Here is a 26,105-nt window from a genome sequence, read left to right on the forward strand (position 1 = left end):
ACATCTGGCAACAAGACCCAGCTCCACCCACTGTGGTCATTTGAAAAGCTGTTGTGACTTTGGGCCCAAGCTGGTGGGGAGCAAAATGCTTTACTGTTAGGTGCCAAGTCATATCAGACCAGAGAACGCAAGTCTGAGCTCCACAAAACAACAGGGCGGTAGGGACTTCCCTGAAGAGCAGCCTGCCCGTTTTAAAAGACTGCAAAATAGGATTCTTTTGACCCATGAACTCCCCTTGTGCCTTTAGGATGTGGCTTGATTTATAAATATTTGATTGGCATGAACTGTGCTCAAGAACGTTTCCGTCTGCGTGGTGAGCGGTGCTGGAAAGCCTGCTCCCGCCACAGCCTTGTACGTGCTGGGGGAGGCGAGGGCTTGTGGGCGGCAGGAGGAGGTGCAGGTTGGGGAAGCTCGTGAGTGTATTGTCATTCTCTAGCTACTGTTCCAGTTATTAATGCTGTTGGGGAATGAATCAAGTCCTCCCCTCACCAGAGAGGAAACTGCAGCAGAAAGAGCAGAATCAAACGTGGAGCTTCTCCTTGTCTTTGCCCAAACCAGCTTGCTCTGCCAGAGAAGTGAGACGGGGCAGGGCTCGGGTACATTAGGTCCTAGTGCCAGGCCTCGGGAGCTCCAGCCAGAAAATGCCAGAGAAGCTGAGCTAGAGATCACCTTCAGTTCTGTGAGCAAGCGTAGCATTCATTTAATTCAACAGACATAGGATCAGAGGGTGAGATGAGGAAGGCCAAGTTAGCTGAGGAATGATGATGATGATGCTGATAAACACCATTTTTCAAGCATTTAACATGTGCATGGCAGTGTGCTAAACACTTTCACAAACATTATCCCATTTAAAGTTCCTACTTTCCTATGAGGTGCGAACTACTGTCATTCTTATTTTTAAAACAAAGAAACAGGCACATAGAGAAGAAGTAACTGTCCCAAGGTGACACACAACTAGTAAACAGTGCTGATGAGACCTGCACCTATACCCATCTGACCCACACAGCAGGCTGTGGGAATCCACCATGTGTATTTATCAGTTTGTGGGAAGAAAGCACTGTCATGTTGTTGTGTCAGGGGTGGTAGGGAGATACAGAAAGGACCTTAGCTTGGAAGCAGGAGACGTGGCCGGTGCCACACGTTCCTGGTTAGGAGCTGGTCACGCACTGTTACCTCCATTGTCCCTGTAGCTCTGATAATCAGTTACCTCACGGGCTGTGGTTTGGCAGAAATGGGAGTCTAGAGCAATGCCGGGCACATACCAGTGCTCAGTGGATACTTATTGAATGTATTGTTGAATTTGAATTTATCTGCCATCCAGTGCAATTCAGTCACTCATTAAGTCAATGTTTACTGGGTATTATACCAGATGGCAGGCAATGTACCAGACACAAAAATTTGCAGTGTCGAGCAATAAGAGACAAAGTCCTCATCCTCGGAGTCCAGTGGGAGAGAAAACCATTTAATAATTACACAAACAAATGTAGAATGGCAACTCCAAGGAGAGCTTCATGGTCCATGAGACATTCCTCAAATGCTTTGTGTTCAGGTTGGCACCGGTTCTCTTCCCTGCACCTGTGTCTGTTCCAGGACCCTCTCTGTCATGGTGACACCAGAGCTAAAGCTCCAGGAGTCATCACAAACCTTCTCACCAGCTGCACCCCTTTGGCCCCAGAAGCTGCAGCTCTCCCTGGCTGATTTTGCCTGGTATTCCCAGCATGGCAGTGGGACAGGTGCTCACAGCCTGTGCTGATAATTGCCTATAGTTGTGATTTGAGGAATGCTAAAGGGACAAACCAAAACCGTCTTCTCTACAGGCAGAAATTCCCACCAGTGGAGACGTTTTAGTCAGGTCTTTATCAGAATGACCTACAAACAAGCATCCATTGTAGATGTATACCACTATAAGAAAGGGTAGGTGCTTGGAAATTTGTTCTTTTAGAGGTGGGAAGAAGACAAGTCTTGAAAACTTCCCAATTTAGCCCACGGCAGATCAACTGGTTGGGGACAAAGAGAAGCTGTGAAAGGATTTATTTTTTCCTTGTAGAGCTTGAAGGTACACAGTTCTATCTTGCATGATTTAGGTAGATTTATTTAAACATTGGATTGGCTTTTAGAAATATTCTTCCTGAAGGAAATCTTAGAGTGTGACGCTCTACCTGTCACCACAGTCTCTAGTCATGCTCAAACTAATGATCAAGGAAAAGAAACCATCCCCTTGCCAGACTGTACTGATCACAGTTATCCAGGGACCTGTCCAAGGCTGATTTTTTTTTTTTTTTTTTTTCTCTCTCTGAATAACCCTTGAAATTCAGAAGGGCTGTGGCAGTACCAGCACTGGGCGGAAGAGGGCGACAGAACCACACTCAGGGAGTGAGTCATGCCCAGAAGGATTCTGCTCACCTGCAGGCTCTTACTGAAGAGTTTTCAGCCTTGTGAGGCACACAAGGCAGTGTTATTACCATTCCACAGGTGAGGAAACTGAGTCTCAGTGAGATTAAAAGATTTTTTTAAAAAAAATTTCCCCCAAAATTAGACAGCTGGGAATACTAGAGATATTTCAATTTCTAGACAGAAGAGGATGATTGGAAGAGTCATAGGGCTATGGGACTTGAAGTTCTTTTGCAGAGCGCGTTACACAAAATGGAGAAAATGTTAATTGTCCACTTAGAAGATGGCAGAGCCCGAAAATGAACTCAAGCTTTCTGACCCTAAACGCAGGGCCCCTGACTCTGTAGCGGGTATGTGGATTATCCAGTTCTCCTGGCACTGGTACAGAGGTAGATTCCTGCCCACCCACCCCACTTACTCTGATTTCTGTCCTCCTTGGCCCTCGTATTTGTTTTAAAGTAAGCAAATGACAGGCCAACACGACAACTCTGAACGTTAGCAGAGAGGCCCTGAATCAAAACATGAATCTAGACTCTTGTCTTTCATGGGAGGCAGTCTCATAGAAGAGAGAAGACTCGAAGGTCTTTAAATATTATCCAGTATATCCATATGCTGGGCTGATGATGAGAACAGCGGTATTAACCAGCATGTGCTGAGCTGTTACTGTGGGCCAGGCACCGTGCCAAGATCTTTCACTATTTTATCTCATTTAATCTTCGCAAGAACGCTGTGAGACAAGCAATATTATTCTTATTTTACAAGTGACACAAGCGAGGCCAGAAAGGTTGAGTAATTTGCCCAAGCCCACTTGGCAAATAATCCAGCATTACTTGGACGCAGACATCCTCACATCCATACCTACGGCTGCACTGAGCTGCGTTCCAAGGATTCCTGACATCTTGGGCCAGGTGGCCAAATCCACAGCAGACTTCAGAAGTTGTCCCAATGCTACATACCCAGTGCAAAGTCTATAATGTTAATAGTGGAATGACAACAATGAAGGCATATGCCATTCGTACAGAAATCTCAGAATTATAGCCTCTTGATACCCCAGAATTCAAGGTTTCCTAGAAGAGCCAGCTTAACTCCATGGAACACATCACCATGGTGTCTTTCCTCTGGGATTCTGAGGACCAGAGAGCATCCCCATTGATTCAGAAAATTGGTAACACTTCTTAGTAACATTGAAAACCCAGAGAAATTAAAGCCTGTTCCCCTTGTGATGTGTGAGGCAGACCCCACGAATTGTGTCTCATGCCTGACACAATGGTCTACAATCTAAGTCCATTTATTTGCAGTAAACGTTGCTTATGTATATGTTTAACATACTGAATAGAACTTTTTTTCCTCATTCTGGTACCTGTTTTTCACTGGGTATAAGGCATTCAGCAGGCCCATATGAAGGCAAGCCATCAAAACAAAGCCCCCCAAAATCTAATCCCACAGCTACAAGCTCTAGCCTCAGCCATCCTGTTCCTCATCTCAAGTGTCTATGTGATGGGTGGGAAGGAAAGGACAATGCCACCTGGTCTGTAAATGCTGGTGTCCATCCCATTACCTGTGCATCTGAAGGTGGGAAGGGAGCACCACTGAAGTGGTCCTTTGTGCTAAGATTCTATGAATAATTAAGACCCCCTGATACATAAGCCATCAAGCCAAAGCCAGTGTTTTGCATCCTACTTTAAAGTCAGTGCTACAGACCTTACTTCCTGCCTGTTCTGTTCTGTGTCCCCTGATTTCACCCACACTTTCCTTCTATTGATTTGTGGCATATTTGACTCTTGAGATGGCCGAACCTCTAAGCAGAGACTGGGTCTGACTTTTAGCTTCCCTAACCCCTAACGCCTCAGTGATACTCAGGGAATCTCTGATAAAGTCACAGTAGCACCCAGACACCTAATATCAAACACACACACCAACACCAGAAGTAGAAGGCAGAGATTTTATACTTAGACAGTCAGGAAGATTCTTGGCTCCGAGGCCGTACCCTCATTTTTCAGCACCCTCTGAGAGCCGGCTGCCAGGAGGGCCTGGCAGAGACGCTCAGCATTTGGCTGGAGTCACTCCCACTCTCTGGTTTCTGTAAGGTCTGCAGAACGACTTTACCCCTCCTGGTTACCACAACCACATCTGCATGATGTGTGGAGGGAGAGGTACATAATTTATGATGTGTAAGACTACGATGATGAACTAGGATTTCACAAATCAAGCCCAGTGGAAACATAACCTGGAGACTCTGTTAACTTGAAATTGGGCCCACAGCTTTGTGCAGGATTTACTGCCCGGCCCCTCTGGCTCTTCCCATCATGGAACACGCGGGCCTCTGACCCGCCCTGGGGGCCAGATCTTTCACTAGTTACAGAAACTCACAAAAACACCACAGCCATTGAAAACGAGCAACCAGCTGTGTTAGGTCAGCAGAGAGTCCTTTTAACAACTCAAAGCAGGACAACTTTAGGTAAGCTGCAGCCCCGCACTCCCTATTTTCCAAACCCTGACCTTTACACTTGTTACCTTAACCTCCGAATGTGTTGTGCCTGAATAGAACCTTGGAGAAGAGGGACTGGTACTTAGAGATCCTCCCCTCATCCTTCCTTGACTAAGGAAGACACCAGGAAGGCAAGGGTGTACAATAGAGATGGCTGCTTACTGTGCTGGTCGCTCCTGTCCCTTGTCCCATCCACCGTGCCATCTGGAAGGATCCTCAAGAAGTGGCCCCCGTTGCTGCAGTAGAGGAGTTTGGGCTTCTTGTAATTTCCCGGAGGCAGATTAAACTTCTCAGTCAGGGCTGTGAAGGTGGTGATTTCCCCTTCAGCCATGGCTCAGCTGCTAGTTGTGGCGCTTTTAGAACTGTAAGAAATTAGACAAACCTGTAGAAGGCTCTTCCAGCAAAGGCACAATGGACACTTTCAGGAAGGGAAGGACAGCTTCAGGGCACAGTGCTCCTGGTCAGCTCGTGACCACAGGCTGCCCAGGTGATGCCCACAGTAAACGGGCCTGTGAGGTGGCTGGTGGTTAGGAAGGATGGTCCCTGGCATGGGTGGGGTTTTCAGGCATTTCTCTCTTCCCAGTTGGTTACAGTTTTGGACAGAGCCGTATATTTTTTAGAATTTCAAATTTAATCTTTTGGCCGAAGAGGAAAAAAATCATGTTTTGGTCCCTCCTTCTGGTCCACACGCATCCTCAAATTAAACACTGAAGCTGCACTAAAATAACACCCTGGGTCTGGCTACAACCCACAAAAGCCAAAAGGCCAGGACCGAGGTTCTACCCTCCACCCTCACACCGTCTTGACTAGGTACTGCAAGGCCTGTGTGCAGCAGAGAGCACAGGGGGCCTGGACATTTGGGGACCTTCAGGGACACAGTCAGGATAGCAAAGGGTTAGTATGTAACGGAAACATTCTGCATTTGCTGGGACAACAGAACGTGAACGAGGGGATAAAGTATGGAAGGGAATTAAATGGGGTTTTTTAAGGGCAAATACTATACCAGAAGAATTTTATACAAGTCATTAGGAAGGCTGTAATGGTTCATTTTAAACATATATACATGAGGGTGCTTCCAAAAGTTCATGGAAAGATTCGTATTATCTTTCGATTCTATTTTTCCACAATCATTTTGAAGTACCTTCGTATGTATATATATACGTATGTATATGCCTGGATACTGCCTGTTCCACCGCTTTCCACATATGCTCATATCATACAGAGAATGTGAGTCTATCCCTTGTACACAGGCCATGCACACGGGCCATGCATACGGGCCACCTTCAGCCTAATTGCTTTCTAATGTGAGATACACTTCTAATACAGAATCCTATTACATATTATTACATATTACATATTATAATCCTCTAATGTTGTATACACCCACTATAAACAAATTTATATTAGTGTAAAAATGCATCAGCTATACCTCTAAGGATTGAAAACCAAAGCCAGTGAACATTAGAATTTTAAAGCATGTATTTGCTCCACCATTTAGGAGAAGGAAGTGCTAGTGACTACAAAGACTATAAAATAAAGAGGCCAAAAGGAGACCAGGACACTAAGGTGGAAGCTTCACCTCGTCCGTGTAAATAGGTGCTAATTGTACATATCCATTACCAAGTGGTCCTATAATAACAATGATCATCATCATCATTAACATGCTCTAGGCTGCAAGTTAACTCATGTTAACCTCACTACAACCCTTTGAGGCAGACACTAACATTATCCCCATTTTTAATAAAATGAAACCAAAGCTTAGAGATGTTAAATGACCTGTCCAAGGCCAACACCTAGTAAGTGGTAGAGCTGAGCCTCAAAAGGAACACAGAACCTCAACTCGCCCTCAACTGCCATGAAAAGTTAAATGACTTCACTGATACTGCAATATTTTGACCAGATGTGGGGTTTTTACCCATTGCTTAGTATGTCTGCTGCCATAAGCTTGTCATTCATTTAGTTATTCATGTGGAACCCAAATGATGGCTGTCTCCAACAACAGCCTCCACTTTTGCCCTCATGCCAATCGTGAAGCAGGGCTCCACACATCTCCTCATTCCCCAGGAGAAACACACTGTAGCACTGTGAACTTCATGAAAGACCAGCCAGTTCTCCTGCACTCCCTGCACTAACCACCCATCCATTCCAGCAACAGCTTTGTGGAGCTTCTCTTGTAGAAAGAAATTCCATCATAAATCAAGGACCAATTACAATCATCTGTCCTTATGACTTTGGAATTAGGGTTCACGTTGAAAGCCTCCATTTGTTTCTCTACTCCTGGCATTTTAATGTCTCTGGCACATTTCTCCCAGTCTGCAGCAACACAGGGCAATTGTCCCCAGTTTCAGCTACTGTTCGAGGTCCCTCTAAGGACCCCCAAAGAGAATTTTGCTTACACTATATAAACTGCATTTAAAGTAAGACCATCTCAAACATATCCTCCATATATAGTGAAACTCTGTCCAGTTCGTTTCATATCATACAGTAACAGAAGATTAATTTTATTTAAGTCAATTTCACAGGGAGGACTGCAGAGTTTACCTTACATTTGCCTCCCAAATCCTCACTATCTCTTCCAGACTCTTCTCTGTCACCCACAGCCTCTAAGTCTCTCTGTGCCCACCCTGTCTCTCCCACTCTCTTTCACCCTGTCTGTCCACTCAGCCCTCCCTCCAGCCAGTCTCTCAATTTCACAATTGCTCCAATTCCCCACTCCACTCCCTTCTGGATCCCCTTCTCGTGTAAAGCAATTTAGCTCTTGCAAATGTGGTATCTTCACCCATCACCTCTTCATTAGCCCACAACCATCACCAGATGCCTCCTTTTAAAAGTACAGTGAAGAGATAATAAAAATGTTTCTTTCATTGATTTTTTCCAAGCACCTTCTAAATTGTATATACTTAATTTAGTACAGAAGACAATAATTATGTACTGGTTGCCATTTAGCTATACAGGTAGTCATTCGTGTTGTCAATCTTAGGTGGGAAGAATTTTGTTTCTTGTCTCCAGGTTTCCTCCTGAGGAGGTTCCTGTTTGCCCCTGATTGTGGGGCAATTGCATGTTAAGGATGGCCTGCTCTCTAAATGCAGCCCCAGGGAGGAGTCTCCATTAAGCTGTGTTCTAAGTGCCGGGCATGGATTTGGCTCGCTCCGTTGGCATTCTTGCTTCCACCTTATTAGGATGTTGGGGAACAGATGAGCCAGAGGCTGGCTGAGGTTGGAGGTGCAAACTCTGGCCAAGGATTATACTAATGCTCACATTCACGTGTATGTAGAAGCCTTGCAGCCTGGACTTCATCACTGTGCAGCTCTCACCGACTAAATAACCTCAGCAGAGCTCAGCAGGTCCTCAGGTGTCCCCTCCCTCCTGACCACAGTGCAACCTGCAGTTAAACAAGACCCCAATTCTGCTCTCCGCCTGCTCCCCTGGTAAGAAGGACAGTTGTGGTGGTGGCTGTAATGACTTCAGATGGCTCCCATAACCCTTCAGTTCAGATCCATACCTGGAAATCTGAAGGGGAAATGTTGACTCAAGAAAATAAGCCTGGAGTCAACATGACGCTGAAAAATTGTGGCGGTGGGATTTATGAATCAGCTGAAACATACAAAAAATGAAATCCCTTGTTATCACTGAAGGAAACCCCAGGAGCATGAAAAGCCCTTATCTTTAACTTTATTTACAATTTACCTATATTTTGAGCAGTAGTTGGTCCAAAGTTCCTTTGCCAATCTGCTATTTGTTAAAGGACAGGAATAAAGGAAGTGGATGATGTGATAAAACCATAAGGCAGCAACCTTAGCAGGCCCTTGGGGATTTACACAAATTGCTCTAATAAATGAATCCATTAACTAAGTGAAATCAGGCATTAAGTGTAATGGAAATTTATAAGCTCTGCTTCTCGTTACTATTTCCTTTTTATTGGATGTCAGGGGAGGGGATTATCTGTGTGTGTGTGTGTGTGTTGGGAGACAGAAGAGGTCAATCCCAATGAATTCCATGTCGTCATTGTACACTAAGCCCAGCCATTTGAGATTAGGGTGAGATTTTAGGAAAGCCAGATAATTTTCTTGATTTATCAGTGACACCAAAGTGAGAAGAACACCAAGCCTATTGGAACATTCGTGTTAAGGCTGACATACATTTTTGGCTGTGGCCTCTGGAAGAGACTTGAACTCTGACACATGAAGAAGATGTGAAGTATACTCTTTTGCCCAGGAACACAACGGTCATTTTCAATGTGGAATAGTAAGCAACCACTGCCTAGCCCAGCTCTGAGGACCTGGGAAATTCATCCACCACCAAGATGTTTCCTCTAATAAGCTCCACCTTGCCTGCTACTCAGAGTTGTCTGAAGGGTTAAATGGGCACAATATTTACAACAGCATTTGGAAAGTATAAAAATGTGACCTGACCTATAGGAGATGAGTAACTGGTTATGTTGAACTAGTTAAAGCCTCATGTGGTCTAGGTCAGCTGTGATTAAACACTTAATTTTAAATAATTTTTTGATCGGTTTGGAAAGAGTTTTTCATTTCCTCCCATATTTGGCAGAAATGAACTAAGCTTCTTCTCCCTTCCTCTATTATTTAAGCCAGAAACATAGCAGAAAAGATGAAGGAGGCAAAGGTAAGCTATGGTTATGTAAAAGAATCCTGGGAAATGTCTGAGACTCAGTTCTCACCTTATCAAGAGTTATTGAAGTGGCATTTGTGAAGTCCACTATTTCTGGGAGACACTTATGCTCAACTTGGCACTGGTGACTAAACTGGAAGGAAAGACCCATAGTTCTAAGAAACAAGGGAAGGCAAATACTGACATTTCTTTTTCGGTTTTGTTTTTAACCCCTGTCACTGCTTAAGCAATGCAGAATACCCATGAAAGAGGACACTTTGCAAAGTGTATAAAGCCACTGAAGTTAGATGTGTAGGCATCAGTTAAGGGATAATTGGATGTGTCCTCAAACTCAGCATGTACAAAAAAGGACTCAGCTTTTGTTCCAAATAAGCCTTAATTAACTTCATATTTTTTTAAGTCAAATATGCATGTTAAATGTTAAAGTTAACTACTAATTGTGAAGAGATAGAATGTATTCATTCCAACCAACAACTGGTAGGGGTAAGGGGAATGAGGTTGAATAAATAAAACTTTACTTATCCAAAAGAATCCAGAAAAAGAGCAAAAAAATAGAAAATCAAAAAAATTGCTCAAAATTAGGTGGCAGATATAAATCCAGATATATTTATGATCACAATAAATATAAATGGACTAAATTTACTAGCTATTGGGTTTTTTAAAAATTCATCTACTGTCTGATTAAAAGAGACACACTTAAAGTATAAGAATACAGAAAGGCTAAAAGTAAAATGATGAAAAATAGATACCAGGCAAATGTTAACAAAAAATGAAAAGCTGGTGTGGCTATATTAATATCAGATAAAATAGGTCTAAGGCAAAAGGGGTAATTAAGGATAAAAGGGATCACTGCATGATGATAAGTGAAATAATTCAACAGAAACAAAATTTTCAAACTTGTGTGTACCTAATGACATAACCACAAAGTATATAAAACAAAACTTGATAAATATAGAAAGAGAAGTTGACAAATCCGCAAGGATGGTGTGCAATTTTAGCACATTTCTGTCATAAATAATAGAACAAACAGATAAAATATTAATAAGGATGCAGAAGACTGAAATACACAACCAGCAAGCTTAACTGGATGAATGTATAAGAGAACCCTGCACCCAACAATCAAGTGAACAACATTCTTCTCAAGGACACATGGAACATTTACAAAAATTGACCATGTACCAGGTCAGAAGGGAAGACTCAAATAGAAGAATTTGTTTCATTCAGACTATTCTTTGAGTATAATAGAAATCACTCCCACCCAGCCAGTTGATGACAATGCCCTTTCAATTTTACTTTTTAATGTCTCCTAAAACCATCCTTTCTTCTCCATCCTTACTGCCACTGCCTTAGTGCAGACCCAACACTCTCTCTCACCTGGGCTTCTTCAGCAGGCAGCACTGGTCTCTCTTCTCAAGCACTGCTCCCTTTCAATCCACTTCCAATCCTGCTGCTAGTGAACTTTTTAACTCATAAATCTGATCATCACTCCCCTGCTTAAGATCTTTGACTGGGTCAGTGGTTCCCTGCTGCCTTCACGATAAACCAAGACTCCTACCATGACCTATGAGGCTTTCATCATCTGGTCCCTGCCTCACCCTGTTGCCTTTTCTCTTATTGGCCTCTTGTTGTAGTCCTCCCACACCCTCACACCCACCCAGGCCTTAAGCCAAACATCCTCCTGCTGCCAGCAGTGTTCTGTCTCTCTCCTTTCCTCCTCCCTTCTACCATGGCCTGGCTAAGTCATACTTACACTTCAAAAATTCAGCTCAGATATTTCTTCCTCCAGAAAACCTTATTTGGGCACATCCCCCAACCCTAACTCCCCTACTGTTCTTATGCACCACACACACCCATTTAGATGAGTTGAGTCCCTTGTTCTCCCATAGCAGCCCTTCCTTTACTTCATCACAGCACTGGGTGTGATTGCCATCTATATTCCTCAGCTTAGACCCACAGTGGTTTCCCATTGCTCTGGGATAAAGACCAAAGCCTTGGCATGGCCTGCAGGATGCCGGGAGGGCCAGCCCTTGCTTCCTGCTCTGCCTCGACTCTCCCCACACTCTCCCTCCAAACTGGCTTTCCATCTCCTTGCAAACTCTGCACTCCATCCCCCCCTAGGGTCTTTGCCCACACTGTTCTCTCTGTCTGGAGAGAACTGTTCATCTCTATCCCACTCATCTGGTTAACTTTTAATTTTTCTTCAAATCTTAGTTTCATCATCAATTCTCCAAGGAAGACTTTCCTAACTTCCCTTATCTGGGTCAGTTTCCTCCAGTTCTCAGAACCATTTAACATTTCTTCAGTGCTTTTACTTCAGTTTTTAATTACACATTCATTCCTGTGATTATTTAATTAATGCCTCTCTTCATGACTGGACAGTCAGCTCCATGATAGTACAAACCAATCTGTCTTGCTCACTATGGCATCCAAGTGCCTGGCAAAATGCCTGGCACCTAATGACACTTGATAAACATCTATTCAATGAGTGAATAAATGTAATTTAACTATGTTTACTTGACTGTCTCTTTCATTAGTCTCTGAGGCCTGAGGCAGAAACTATACTTTTTCTTTCTATATCTAGCATGTAGCAAATACCTGCATATAATTGGTATCCTGTGCATTCCTGTTGATTAATGGACCAGTCCCTTCTCAGGAGCCTCTAGTGGAAACATCTTGTCAATAGACCTAATTACAAGGTGGTGTCCTACAGGTTTGACAAAAAAGCTAGGCCAAGAGCCTAAATGTATTTTAATTGGGTTCAAATTAGGCTGGCATACCCTACCCTTGATTAAAAGCAGGCCCAAACCGTGTTCCCATCCTGTAGCAAATAATTCCCTACCTCTTCAAAGGAAACACTGTGGAAATTAAGGATCTCAGGAAGGAAGATCAGATCCTTTGATTTCAAATTTGATCTCCTTATCTGGCCAAGAAAAAGATGTGTGGGGGCTAGAAAAACAATTCCAGGTTTTGTTATTCCTGCCAGGGAGTGTCAAGTTGGCAGGCACCCCACCTCACAGCCTCTGGTGAAGGAAAGTTTGCCTGAAGAAAGGGAGACGGTGTGTAGTTTGCTCCCTCTTTTTTCCTATACTCCACCCTCAGTGATCTGTATGGGCCTGAGGTAGGAGCATAACCGTGGCCAACTAGCCTGGGCTAGCATGTCAGCATGCTGCCCCAGCCAGTTCTGTTCCAAGAACTGACCTCTCATCTTCCAAAGTTGACAGTAAATTGTGGACTTGATTGTGGGGTGGACTTGACAGTGGCACGCAGGAGACAGCTCCTATAAATTCCTGAAAGCCAATTATTAAATATTCAGGAATTTTGCTAGCTGGTTGTTAAACTATTAGTAGCTCAAAACCAGCCCTGGTGAGGGTGTTTATACCACAGAACTTGGCAAATGCTATAAATCAGGGCTTGCTCTTTCTTTTCTTCTGATGGCTGGTTTACCAGCATACTACTAGACATGGCTTTGAATCCTGTTTGGATACTCACTAGCAAATTGCAGATTCTCACAGAGCATCAGTTTCCTCATCTGCAGAATGGGACTCTATAACAGTAGCTACTGCCCAGAGTCATCATAAATACTGAATGATAATGTGTACTGAATGCTGAGCCCAGCACTTGGAAACTTGCAAGCATTCAATTGGTGTTAGCTTGATTATCACCATCCATGTACCCTGCTGTTAGTTTTGCCAGTCATCTGTGCTATTGATTTGGATTGAACAAACTTGATTTTTAACATTTAATAATATTTTAGCAATATTTGAAAATACCATTTTCCAAGTGAGGGGTTAGAATTTTTCATCATCACTTATGTGCAGTGATGCTCTCTTCTCATTTGCTTAGGTGCTGAATATCATACGCTGGTGACGAGTTCTCAGTATATTTCATGGGTTTGTATGTCTTACTATCCAGGATGACAGAGAAACTATGGGTTTAACAGCTTCCTCTCCTGTTCTTTAATTTAGCACCCTTCTTTCTTTCTTTCTTTCTTTTTTTTAGCAGCTGGCCAGTAAGGGAATCTGAACCCTTGATCTTGGTGTTATCAGCACAATGCTCTAACCAAGTGAGCAAACTGGCCAGCCCTAGGATCCTTCTAATCCTAAAGAATCTCCAAGTCACTAAGAATAAACTGTCCTCTGGCTTCCAGAATCAAATTTATCTGAAGGAAATCAAGGTGACATAACTGTAGATGTCAACAACTACTCAGCGCCTGCCACAGAAAGAATGCTGCAGATGTCCTAAAAATTTTTTAAAGAAAAGAAAGGAAAAGAGAGGCCTGAAATCCACAGTTCTGAAATCCAAAAAGCTCTGAACACTAGAAGTTCTTTCAAAACTTGGACTGTGGCAAATCCTGGCCTAAACTGTCCTGAGACTATTTGAAGTCTTTATCCCAATTTGTGTTAACATTTACATAATCTGGTACAGAATTATTAACATGGTTGATTCTAGGGTACTGTCCCAGACTCCACTGGAGTTGTTCCATAATATGATGTATGTGCCGTACTACCTTTCTAAAATCCCCCAAATTCTGGATTTTGAAACATATCTAGCCCAAGGCTTTTCAGATAAGAGATGATGAAGTGGTAGCAGTCATCAGTTTCTGCTTTTAAGGAGAATCTAGCCGTACCAGACTCATCAAGCCGTGCTCCAGATAAGAGGGGCAGAGATGCTTGGACGAAGTGTAGCTAGCAGGAAGTGGGGCTGTTAACCTAACCCAACTGCATCCCAAAGCATGATCCCAGCCTCAGCTCTCACACTTCTTAATGAGGAGTAGACAAATAGAAGCAGACACCACACACACACACACACACACACACACGCGCACACACACGCACGCACACGCACGCACACACGCACACGCACACGCACACACACGCACACACGCACGCACGCACACACGCACACACACACACAGGCACACACACGCACACTCACACACGCACGCACACACACACGCACACACACGCACACACACACACACACACAGAGGCACACACAGGACTCCTCCAATAGCCTTTATTTCTTCCTTTGATTCAGGATCTTTTATTCTCTACCGTCCGGCTTTTATCCACCCCCAATACACTTCCACACTATAGAGCATCATTCAGTTGGAGGTCAGGAATTCTTTTAAGCACTTAGAGAAAACAGCATTCACTCCAAGAGGAAAAACAGAGCACTCCCTGGTGCAGCTGCATGCTCAGCCGGCCCCAGTTATATGTGAACTTGAATGGTGCACCCTGGTCCAGAGTGTCCTGCAGGCTCTGCGCCATCCTGAAGACCTGCACTCATGTTAAGTGGAAATATCCTTCCTGAAGACGGATGCATTAAAGCCCGGGGCTTCCAGCCAAATGAAAAGTGATTCTGTGGGGGCTCTGGCGGCTCTCACCCCTTCCTTTAACCACTTACTGACGTGTCTCCAGAAATCTTCAGACTCGGTTGTGCAAATTACAATCTCCAGAACAGGGCCAGCAAGGACATTCCTTTCTCGAAGTCAGCTGACCTTCCAGTTCATAGGAAGATAGTCTGTTTGCTGGGTATTTTTTTTTCTTCCCTCCCGACCTAGAAAATTTAGCCTTTCCTAACTCAGTCTTTTCATGTGTGTGTTTGTTGTCTGCTTGGAAATGCTGAGGGATTGTCCTACCACGTTACCCTATAGCCTCGCTCTGGACATACCCATAAATAATTAAATAGTCCATAAACAATACAATAGTGACCCTTTCTTGAACATTTGCTGTGTATCCGTTGCAGTCCTTAGCATGCTGCATGCATCCCCAGCTGCCTCATGTATAAAATGAAGCTATTAAGAGATTGTGTCGTGGTGCCACAAGGAAGGAGTAGAACAAGGGCTGGGAAGGACCTAGTGGGTGCTAGAAAATGCCAGGGGGTATTATTATTATTGTTGATAAGAGGCTGTGTTTTAGTGGGTTATTTGAATTTTTATAGCACTTGGGATTTCAGAGCATTTTACAGGAGTAAACAAGTATCCGTGAGTGTCTGCTGTGTAGACACCACGTTAGGTACTTCACACTCATTTTGGGTTTGCTCCTCTGTCACATGGGATGAACCCTCCCCTTCTTCTCTAGCCAAGAGAACTGCGATGCAGAGAGGCCAAGCAGTTTATGAAAGCGCATCTGCAGCTTAGCCCAGAATAAAACCCTCAGTACCGAGACATAGTTTATGATGCTGCCCTTCTGTTAGGCGGCCTCTTTTCTAAGAGGCCCAGGCTCACTAAAAACATTAAAAAATGAAAAGTACAAAACTCACATTTTTGCCAGACAGATGCTATCCAGGCGTCTCTGGAAGAAAGCTTAGCAATCCCAGCTTGTGCTTTTGTGTTTTAAGGTGCTTGGATACGAAGGAGGAATGTAAACCCCATGGAAGTCGTTTCACATGTCAGAGTCTATTCTGGATTTTGAAAGGGGTTGATGGAGGCTCCAGTGGTTCCCCAAGAGCTACATTCCTGCAGAGGCTTCCAGCACCATGCAGGAAGCAGGTGGGGGATCAGGGCCCAGGATTTGCAAAGGGACCTGGTGGGTGTCACAGCCAAAGGGCAGGAAGAAAAGAATCACTTGCCCCAGCGCCAGCCTTCCAGGGCCCAGTTTTTGCAGAGCCTGCATTAGGACAATATAAAACTTGTTTCCTTTTGTATTATTTCTTTTTAAGGACTTTGGCTATTTTTAGTGGTTCCCTATACTTGCCAGCTCTCTTTGATCCCACGTGAATGGCCCAAAAGGGACCGTTCTCCCATTTGCCCTGTTTCAGCACCACCGATGGCTGTGGTGGTCCTGTGCCATGTCATTGACATTCCACACGCAGGTCCACACATGACCCCGCTGTTGGCAGGAACCAGGTGATGAGCAAGGAGATTGAACAAGAGAACATCACCAAAGACCCCAGGAAATGACTGGTGTTTGATAAGGGATGAAAGAGCTTGTAAGTGAGTTGAAATCTTATATCCAAGAAGCTAAACTAAGAGATAAGTTTGCCCCTGGCATCTAGCATCTCTAGGAAGGTGCACATTGCAGTCAAGATGCCATTTACTGGGAAAATCAGGAGGCTAGGTAGGTAGTGATAACTGTGGCAGTACACTCATCTGTCCCACATGGTCTCTCACTGGGGTCTTCTTTCATTTTGGCAGGTAGCACAAGGCACGGTTTGCTTTCATCCCTTCAGGTCCTCACAGTCTCTCTCCTTGTTTGTTTCTTTTTTCTAACTGACCTTTCAAAGCCATTTATATCTTTCAGTGTCCACTGCTCCCCTCTCATGTTTTAGAGATCAAAGAGCTACTATGTTAGGTGGGGTTGTTTGAAAAACAGAGAATTCTAAAGTTATTGGCCTTTGAAAGCGGATTAGGCAACAAAAAGTAAGGAGAAGCGTCAGTGACTTCTACTTGCCTCTCTGCACTGCCACCTTTTTGCACATAATTCCTCTCGACATTCAAAATCCCACATTCCTTGGCTCCTGCTTGGCTTTGTTGGGTTCAAGAGGCTCTTCTGGAATTTGATAAATCTAGACATTTAGATAGGCCCCTGGGGTGGGGCAGACAGAAGACAGAACATTTCCCAATGTTTTCTGGGGATCGTATTCTTGAGCCCTCGGTGGTGTGAATAACTTTCTGCAGAGTTATTCTTACTGAGAATTAGAAAATGAGTGAGTGCTGCTTTTCAAAACTATCCTCCATAGGAGTAAGTCATTAGGCTGTGAAATTTCACACTCGGTAGGAAGTTTGATGGGTTTGATTTGCAAAAATTCTTATCCATACATAGCATTTTCAAGCCTCCCTGAGTCTAATTATGTTGGACCCACCCTATCTAGGGGATCCCTCCTCAACTCCCTGTGTCTGGCTCAGCCCTAAATATGTGTCTTTCATAACAGTGGTGATAATCTGTGATTTTATTCACTTGTTCATTTACTTGTTATTGTCTGTCTCACCCCATCACTGTACACACACACAGACCTAAGACCCACTGAGGCCCACATCAGGCTCTTTTTGCTCATATTATATAATCAGTGCTGTTGCTCATCCTGCCTTTTCTTGTTATTATTCGATATTTTGTTCATCGTGGGTATTTTTGCATTATATTGGATTTTTGAAAAATATCGTGTGAAAATATTATTTATCTTGATCGCTGAGTAAATTTTTTAGCCCAAGCAAGTGCCTCCCTCATCCGCCCCTAGTCTCAGCCCTGTTAGCTGGTTGGCATTTCTGAGGTCTACTAATCAAGTCTCTGACTCTAGTGAAAGATTATCAAATTCACGTACTTATCACCAACCCCTCTGTCAACACCCAGTCCAGTCCACCATCAGCCCCTGTCTGACCTGAAAGAGACTTCTCTTTTGTTCTTGGCCCCCTGCCATCATTTTATTCACAGAGCCAGAGACATCTTTTAAAACCTATATCAGGTTGGTCACTCCCTGGCTTAAAACCTTCCATGGCTTTGGCTTTCCATTTCCATAAAATAAAATGCAAACCCTTACCATGGCCTGTAAGACCTTATATGGTCCAGCCTTACCTCCCGCTAGTCCTTCCCTCTGCCCCTACATTCCAGCCCCCACCCCTACTTTTGTATCTTTAAGCCCACAGTGGTCTTGTCCACACGGCTGCCTTCCTACCAATCGTGCAGTTTCCAGCAAAGCCCTTCCCTAGCAGTTTCCACTGGCTGTTCCTGCTCAAAGTGCTACCCCCTCAAAGGTCTTTCCTGGCCTCCCCATCTAAGTCTGGTCCCCACTCTACCCCTATTATTCTCTTTTGTAGCCTCCTTTTCTTTTTTAAAAGAATTTTTTGACACATAGTAATTGTACATGTTTATGGGTTACAGGGTGATATTTACAAACCCGTATACAGTGTGTAATGATCGAATCAGGGTAATTAGCATATCCATCCTTTCAAACGTTTATCATTTCTTTGTGTTGGGAACATTCAAAATTCTTTCTTCTAGCTATTTGAAAATATAGCATAGATTATCGTTAACTATAATCACCCTACAGTAGTGCTACAGAACACCAGAGCTTACTTCTCCTATTTAGCTGTAATTTTGTATCCATTAATCAGTTTCTCCTTCCCCCTACCCTTGCCAGCGTCTAGTAGCCACTATTGCACTCTCTTATATGAGGTCAACTTATTTAGCTTCCACATATGAATGAGAACATGCAGAATTTTTCTTTCTGTGTCTGGCTTATTTCACTTAACATAATGTCCTTGAGGCTCGTTCATGTTGTTGCAAATGACAGAATTTTATTCTTTTTTTTTTTTTTATGGTTGAGTAGTATTCCATTGTGTATGCATACCACACTTTATTTAACCGTTCATCTGTTTCTGCACTTACGTTGATTCCACATCTTGGCTGTTGTGAATAGTGCTGCAATAAACATAGGAGTGCAAATATCTATTCGACATATAGATTTCCTTTCCTTTGGATACACACCCTATAGAGGGATTGCTGGAACATATGGTGGTTCTATTTTTAATTTTTTGAGGAACCACGATACTATTTTCCATAACAGCTGTACCAACTTACATTCCTACCAACAATGCCTAAGGGTTTCCCTTTCTCCTCATCCTCACCAGGATTTGCTATTTTTGTCTTTTTGATAATAGCCAGTCTACCTGGGGTGCGGTGATATCTCATTGTGGTTTTGATTTGCATTTCCCTGATGATTAATGATGTTGATCACTTTTTCATACACTTATTTATGGCCTCCTGTTCCTTTCCTTCCCAGCACTTCCCACCATTTGTGACTATTTATATGTCCATTCCTGTGTTCCCTTGTTTGATGTCTTTCTCCTGCACCGGACGGTAAGCTTCTGGAGGACAGAAGCCAAGCTCTCCCCCTCCTTCTCCCCAGCCCTCAAACGATGGCTGCACACAGGAGATGCTCACTGTCTGTTGAGTGAATGATCGAGGGACAGAATGAGGGAACAAATGAATTTTCAGCTTGCAAAATCTTGACCTAAGGACTCTGCACACACTATGGGACTCTTACGTGCCATTCTGCTGTCTGCTGTAATGAACTTTGCTCTTCTAAAGCAAGCATTTTTCCCCTAGATTATTTTTATAGAAAAAAGTGAAGCAAATATAGAGATAATTATTGATTCTCAGTCATCAAGTCCCTGTTCCCTATCACCAACATCCTCCTGAGAGCCTGCTGCCGAATTCCTGGGAACCACAGGAAATAAGTCTGCTAACCACTTGAAATGCTCTTATAAAAATAGACCAGGCTTGACCTTCTTCCTGTGCACGGACCTCTTTCCTCAGGGCAAACATTACAAAGAAATTTTATCTGCTCCGAGGAGCCTTCCGCTTCGATCATTCTCCCAGGAGGATTTATCTGGACGTACTTGGAATCCTGTTCTGAAATCGTCCCCCCAGTGACCAGGTCATCGCTTGAGCAAATTGCTCATTTATGATTTCCGTGCCATTGTTTTTATATTAAAATGAGAAGATAGAAATCAAGGCCTGGGGGAGCTGTTGGGATATTCCAGTGCACTCGGGTGTTCCAGCAGGAGTGGTTCATCCTCACCGGAGGTGAACACCACTTTCTTCCAACTGCAGTGCAGGTGTGCTGCCTTCGTCGTTTTGATCACTGTCCTCTTACCAAATTCCTTCCTTTTAATTTATATTTACTGACAAGCAGTTTTACTTACATTTAATTTCCTTATTTAAAGGAAGCTTGATGTCTCTAGTACAATTACAAAAACGTCCCCAAAACACAAAGCTGTCACAAAGTTAAACGCAATGAAAGAACAGCAATTTCATTGAGTTCTGCTTAGCTTCTGCTTGCTTCCTGCCTGCTGATCTCTTTTAGTTACAAAAAAAGAACAGCAGTTCTTCTAGGGGAATTTGAAAACATAGTTGTCCCAAGCCAAATTTTTCTCCTTGAATAACCAAAATGATTTTAGGAGACTTAACAGGGAGCTCCCTTTCTCACTGCGGTATTATTGAAAACTATGAGGGTACTTCAAAAAGTTCATGGAAAGATTTATATTATCTTTTAATTCTATTTTTCCACAAACTTTATGAAGTACTCTTATATGTCTTAGTACCACTCAGAACTTCTGTATCAACAGCAGCCCATGCCCCATAGTTTGGGAAACAAAGGGTTAATATTTAGGGTTTGTTGCTTTACTGTTGTATCAGTTCAACAAATAAGCAAGAAATGTCAGTCCACTTAGAAACTCTTAAATATAAGGAAGTGATAGAAAGATTAGAAAATACAAATAAACAATAAAAAGTTTTAGAGATGGTGATTCTGTCTGCCAGACATAACTTCTATTAGCTTTTCTGTACATAGAGATATAAGCATTTTACAAAATGGAATCATATATACAGGAGACTACTTCACAAAGTTCATGAAAGATTAATGTTTTTTGTAATTCCATTTCTTCATGAAATTTTTGAAGTACCCTCATATATAATGGTTTTATACTCTGCTTTTTAATAATCTGACTTTACTGAAAATATTAAGAATTTTTCTCTCATTAATAAACATAAATCTACATCTCTATTTGTAATGGCTGGCTTTCTCTAAAAAAATGGGGGGGAAAAAGGGCTGACTCCACTCTTCCATGGAGGACAGAAAAGAGTCACTTTAGTTATAGGCTTTCCTTTCATGACTTCTTGTAACAAAGAGTCTGCCGAATAATTAACCAGAGTAGAGTAAGACTCACCAGATGTCCCCAGGTTGATTGCTCATTGTTGTATAAAGCTATATAATTTGCACTTACTCTTCTGATTTTCTTATGCCTTTTCTATTTAATTGTAAGCATCAGAAAGTCAGGGGCTGGGTATCTTAGGGGAGACTATTGTGGTTTATACCCAAGACTCCAGAGTCAGGGAGACCTGACTTCCAATCTGGTTCTGCACTAACATGCTGGGTGCCTTTAGGCAAGTCACTCCACTACTCTGTGCCTTGGTTTTCTCATCCATAGAATGGGGCTAATAATTCCTCATAGGGTGGTTGGGAGGATTAAATGAGATAATACATATAAAACACCCAGCACATACTAAGATCTCAATGAATGTGAGTTACCATCATCATTGTCTTGCTCAATTCCATTGCCATCACCACCTTGCTATCGTAATCCACACAGGTCCTTGCCTATGGGGTCAGCTCGTTCAGTGTCAACATAAGTGAATTAAATGAACAGAATGTGCCCCCACCAGCTCCACCAGTCTTCATTTTTCTGCACATCCTAAGTCTAGTTTGCAGTATTTTATTTTGAACAAGGTTTTCAGCATCTGATTTTGGAGTTCCCAGGGGCAGACCTGAGCTTCCTACCTGAGCAGCATCATGTGTCATTAGGCAAAGAACATAACCTGGCACTCACATCCTGAGCTTTCTTCCCCAGTGTGGGGCCACCTGCATGGGAGTCAAGTGAGGGTCCTCTCCCAGGGGTTCTGATTCACTGCAACAAGACTCCTGTGGAGATTCTGACGCATACCAGAGTGTGAGAACCCCTAGTCTGGGATAAATTTCTCTAGGATAAATGTCAAGATAGAGGAAAGCAATTTAGTAGAAGTGAGGGGCAAGCTTGATTATTTTTCTCCTTTTAGCAAAGTCACTGAAATATCTCCAAATCTACTTTTCCTTGTTTTCTTTAAAAGCAGTGGCCCAGGGGACACTGCCCATTTTGATATGTTTATTTTTTCTATTTCTTTCCATTACTCATATTTCCTTTGCTGAATTATCGCTTGTTGCTGCTGGGGGTAGAGAATAAAATAGAGGGTGAGGCCAAATGAGTGAAGACTCCTGGTCCTCTCACCCTGCTTTGCTGACTGAGACTGAGGAGGAAGCGTCCCTGCTCTGCAGCCAGAGGCATAGGCCACCAGCCGGCACACCAACATGTCTTGACTTTATTTGGTTTGCCGTAGGCCCTGCTTTGTTGATCATGGTGGTACATAGTGGAAAGGCTCAGATTTCTGTGAACTGAGACGAAAACCAGTTCTGAGGAATTACCATGGGCCTAATCACAACATACAGCCCGTAATAAGATGAAATCTGGTTCTCTCTGCCTCTTAATTTATTTGGTAAATTTGTTCCTGTCAGCAGTCAGAGGACTCATTCATTCACTTGACACACATTTAATGAGCACCTACTATGTGCCAGACGCAAGAAACATAGTGGAGAACAAGGCAGATGCAGTGAGACCCTCTTGAAGTTTGAATTCTAGTGGGAAAGACTCCCACATACAAGGGATTCCAAATGAACTGAATGTTACAGCAGCAAAGTCCAGGGCACCAGGGGAGCCAGATAATATATGATCTGAGCCTGAGAAGACTTCCTAAAGGAAGGGGCACTTTTATCACTAGTGAATAGGGAGAGGAAAGTGGCAGGTAATAGGATGTGCAGAGGTCCTGAGTCCAGAAAGAGCATGTTTCACTTGGAGAACTGTAATAGTCTATTATGGATGAACAGAGAGAGCTGTGGCTGGAGAAGCTGGCAGGGCCAGATCACACAGAGCTCTGTGGGCATTATCTGAAGGACCGTGGAAAACCACTGAACAGTCCAGGCTGGAGTGTGACATCACCAGATTGGCATTTTGAAAATGTCACTCTGGCTGCTGCGTGGAGAAATGTTGGATAAAACTAGCATCAGGGAAACTAGATGCAGTAGCCCAAGTAAGAAGTGCTGGGACTCAGAGTGGAGGATGTGACGGGTATAGGCCAAATGTAGTGTCTACTCTTCATGGTTCCCCAGCCAGGATGTCTCGCATACATGGGCCAAGTAGCCCTCTCTGAGAGAGACAGCTGCATTTAGCCAGTGCATGGTACTGGGAGATGAACCAAACTTAGATTTAAAAATCCCACCACCAAATATACCAGGAAATGTATCTTGCACATGAGGTGATGCTGCTTTGGGAATGTGGGGCTCACTGATCCTCAGGGGCAGATTTGGAAGTGAGGCATCATGGCGTCTTATTAGATAATAGATAGTGCTGGGAGCCAGAGCCCCTTGCGGTGGCCATGCCAGCATCCAGGACTGTTGTCTTGTTCTTCTCCATCCTGCCCTTGACTCACCAATGACTGGACACATCGTCTCTCCCTCAGCAGTGTGCGTATGACCTCAAGAACCAAATTTCCAAGTCATGCTAATATAATTTACAAAATCTACAAGACAGAGTCATTTCTGGAAGGTTTAAGGGCAGTACAGACAGCCTAGGGGTCGGGGGCAGGGAATGGACCAGCAGCTCTCAACGTGCTTCCCCGGTCCTATGACTCTGTGAAGCTGATGATGCCAGAGGAGGAGGCTGAGGCCATCTGCCGGGCTTCATTCACTCACTCAGCAAATGGTGATTGAGCATCTGCTGTGTTCTGGCCCCATTCTCAGATGGCAAACAAAGCATGGTAGTGAACAAAGCTGGCAGAGCTTATGTTCTAGTTGTTTCCTGAGTGTATCTGGTGACCCATGATGCCTCCAAGCTCTCCTGATCTTTGTACTAAGGATAGAAGAGTTCCCTGGCACCAAATCCATCAGTGGCCTTGCACAGGAGTGAACTTCTTCCAGTTCTCAAATGTGACAAGCTGGCTCTCACCTCTGGGCCTTTGAAATTGATTTCCATAGGTGCTCATTAAATATTTGTCAAGAGAATGAATGAGTCCTCCTTTGGCTTTGCCAACACTGCCTCTGCCTCCCCCTGCCTCAACCCCCTGGATGCTCCTACTCCTTCCCCAAACTGCACCTCACAGCAGGCCTCGTCCTGTTTAGTTAATGGTTTCCCCCTTGACTTTGCTCCACTGGGGCAGAGCTCCCATCTGTCTTGCTCAGCTTTTTATCCCCAGTGTCTAACACAGGCCCGGCACATAATATGTGCTTAATAAATATGTATTGACTACACCATATACAAAGGTCAACTCAAACTGGATCAAAGTCTTACATGTAAGACCTGAAACTGTAAAACTACTGGAAGAAAACAGGGAAAAAGTCGCTTGACATTGGTATAGGCAATGAGTTTTTGGATATGACCCTAAAAGCATAGGCAACAAAAGCAAAAATAGACAAATGGGATTGTACCAAACTAAAATCCTTCTGCATAACAAAAGAAACAATCAACAGAGTGAAGAGACAACCTATGGAATGGAAGAAAATATTTGTAAACCATACATCTGATAAGGGATTAATATCCAAAATATGTAAGGAACTCAGACCACTCAGTAAGAAAACAAATAACCCAATTAAAAATGGGCAAAGGACCTGCATAGACAGTTCTCAATGGAAGACATACAAATATCCAATAGGCACAGTCATGCACCATGTAATGATGTTTTAGTAAATGACAGGCCACATATACTACAGTGGTCATGTAAGATTATGACACCGTATATTTGCTGTACCTTTTATGTGTTTAGATAGGTTTAGATACACAAATATTTACCATTATGTTTCAGTTGCCTACAGTATTCAGTAGAGTAACATGCTGTACAGGTTTGTAGCCTCGGAGCAAAAGGCTATGTGTGTAGTAGGCCACACCACCTACGTTTGTGTAAGTGCTCTCTATCCTATCCTCACAGTGATGAAATTGCCTGATAATGCATTGTTCATAACATATCCCCAGCATTAAGCAACGCATGACTGTACATAAAAAAGTGCTCAACATCGCCAATCATCAGGAAATGCAAATTAAAACTATGAGATATCACCTTACTCATGTTAGAATAGCTATTATCAAAAAGACAAGATACGTGTTAATGAGAATGTGGAGAAAAGAGAACCCTTGTATGCTGTTGGTGGGAATGTAAATTAGGAAAGCCATTATGAAAAACAGTATGGAGTTTCCTCAAAAAATTAAAAGTAGAGCTACCATATGATCCAGCAATCCCACTATTGGATATATATCCCAAGGAATTGAAATTAGTATCTCAAATAGATACCTGCACTCTCATGTTCATTGCAGCATTATTAACAATATCCAAGATATGGATTCAACCTAAGGGTCCATTGATGGATGAATGGATAAAGAAAATGTAGTATGTCTACACAATAGAATAATATTCAGTATTAAAAAGGAAGGAAATCCTATCATTTGTGACAACGTGGATGAACCTAGAGGACATTCTGCTAAGTGAAATGCCAACCACAGAAAGACAAATACCATATGATCTCATTTATATGTGGAATCTAAAAGAGTTGAAGCAGGGAGTAGAATGGTGGTTACCAGGGGCTGAGAAGAGGCAAGTGGAAATAGGAAAATGTTGGTCAAGGGTACAGAGTTGCAGTTAGACAGGAGGAATAAGTCCTGGACCCTAACATACAGCATGGTGCCTATAGTTAGTAAGACTGTACTATATACTTGAAAATTGCCGAGAAAGTAGATATTAAATGTTCTCACCACACACACACACACACACACACACACACACAAAACGACAGCTGTGAGAGGTGATGGATCTGTTAATTAGTTTCACTGTGGTAATCATTTCGCAGTGTGCACATATATCAAAACATCACGTTGTACAGGGTAAATATATGCAATTTTTATTTGTCAGTTTTACCTCAGTAAAGCTAGGAAAATACATATTTGTTGATAGAAGAGAGGGTGGGAGGAAGGAATGATGATCTTTCCATCCTGTGCAGCATATCAGTTTTGCTGAAAAGG

The 26,105-nt window shown here is 43.1% G+C and overlaps 1 protein-coding gene across 2 annotated transcripts in view; it reads right to left on the reverse strand.

Moving 5' to 3' along the window:
* Window positions 1-26,105, reverse strand: part of FGF1 (fibroblast growth factor 1) — a 93,262-nt gene that overhangs the window by 15,592 nt on the left and 51,565 nt on the right. For both annotated transcript variants that reach the window (XM_063085929.1, XM_063085930.1), the window contains exon 2: window positions 5,042-5,241. In XM_063085929.1, coding sequence (XP_062941999.1) covers window positions 5,042-5,210 — 169 coding nt within the window. In that variant the 5' untranslated portion in view covers window positions 5,211-5,241. The remainder of the gene's footprint in view (window positions 1-5,041; window positions 5,242-26,105) is intronic.

This window comes from Cynocephalus volans, chromosome 2 (genome assembly GCF_027409185.1).
Source record: "Cynocephalus volans isolate mCynVol1 chromosome 2, mCynVol1.pri, whole genome shotgun sequence".
Classification (NCBI taxonomy): domain Eukaryota; kingdom Metazoa; phylum Chordata; class Mammalia; order Dermoptera; family Cynocephalidae; genus Cynocephalus; species Cynocephalus volans.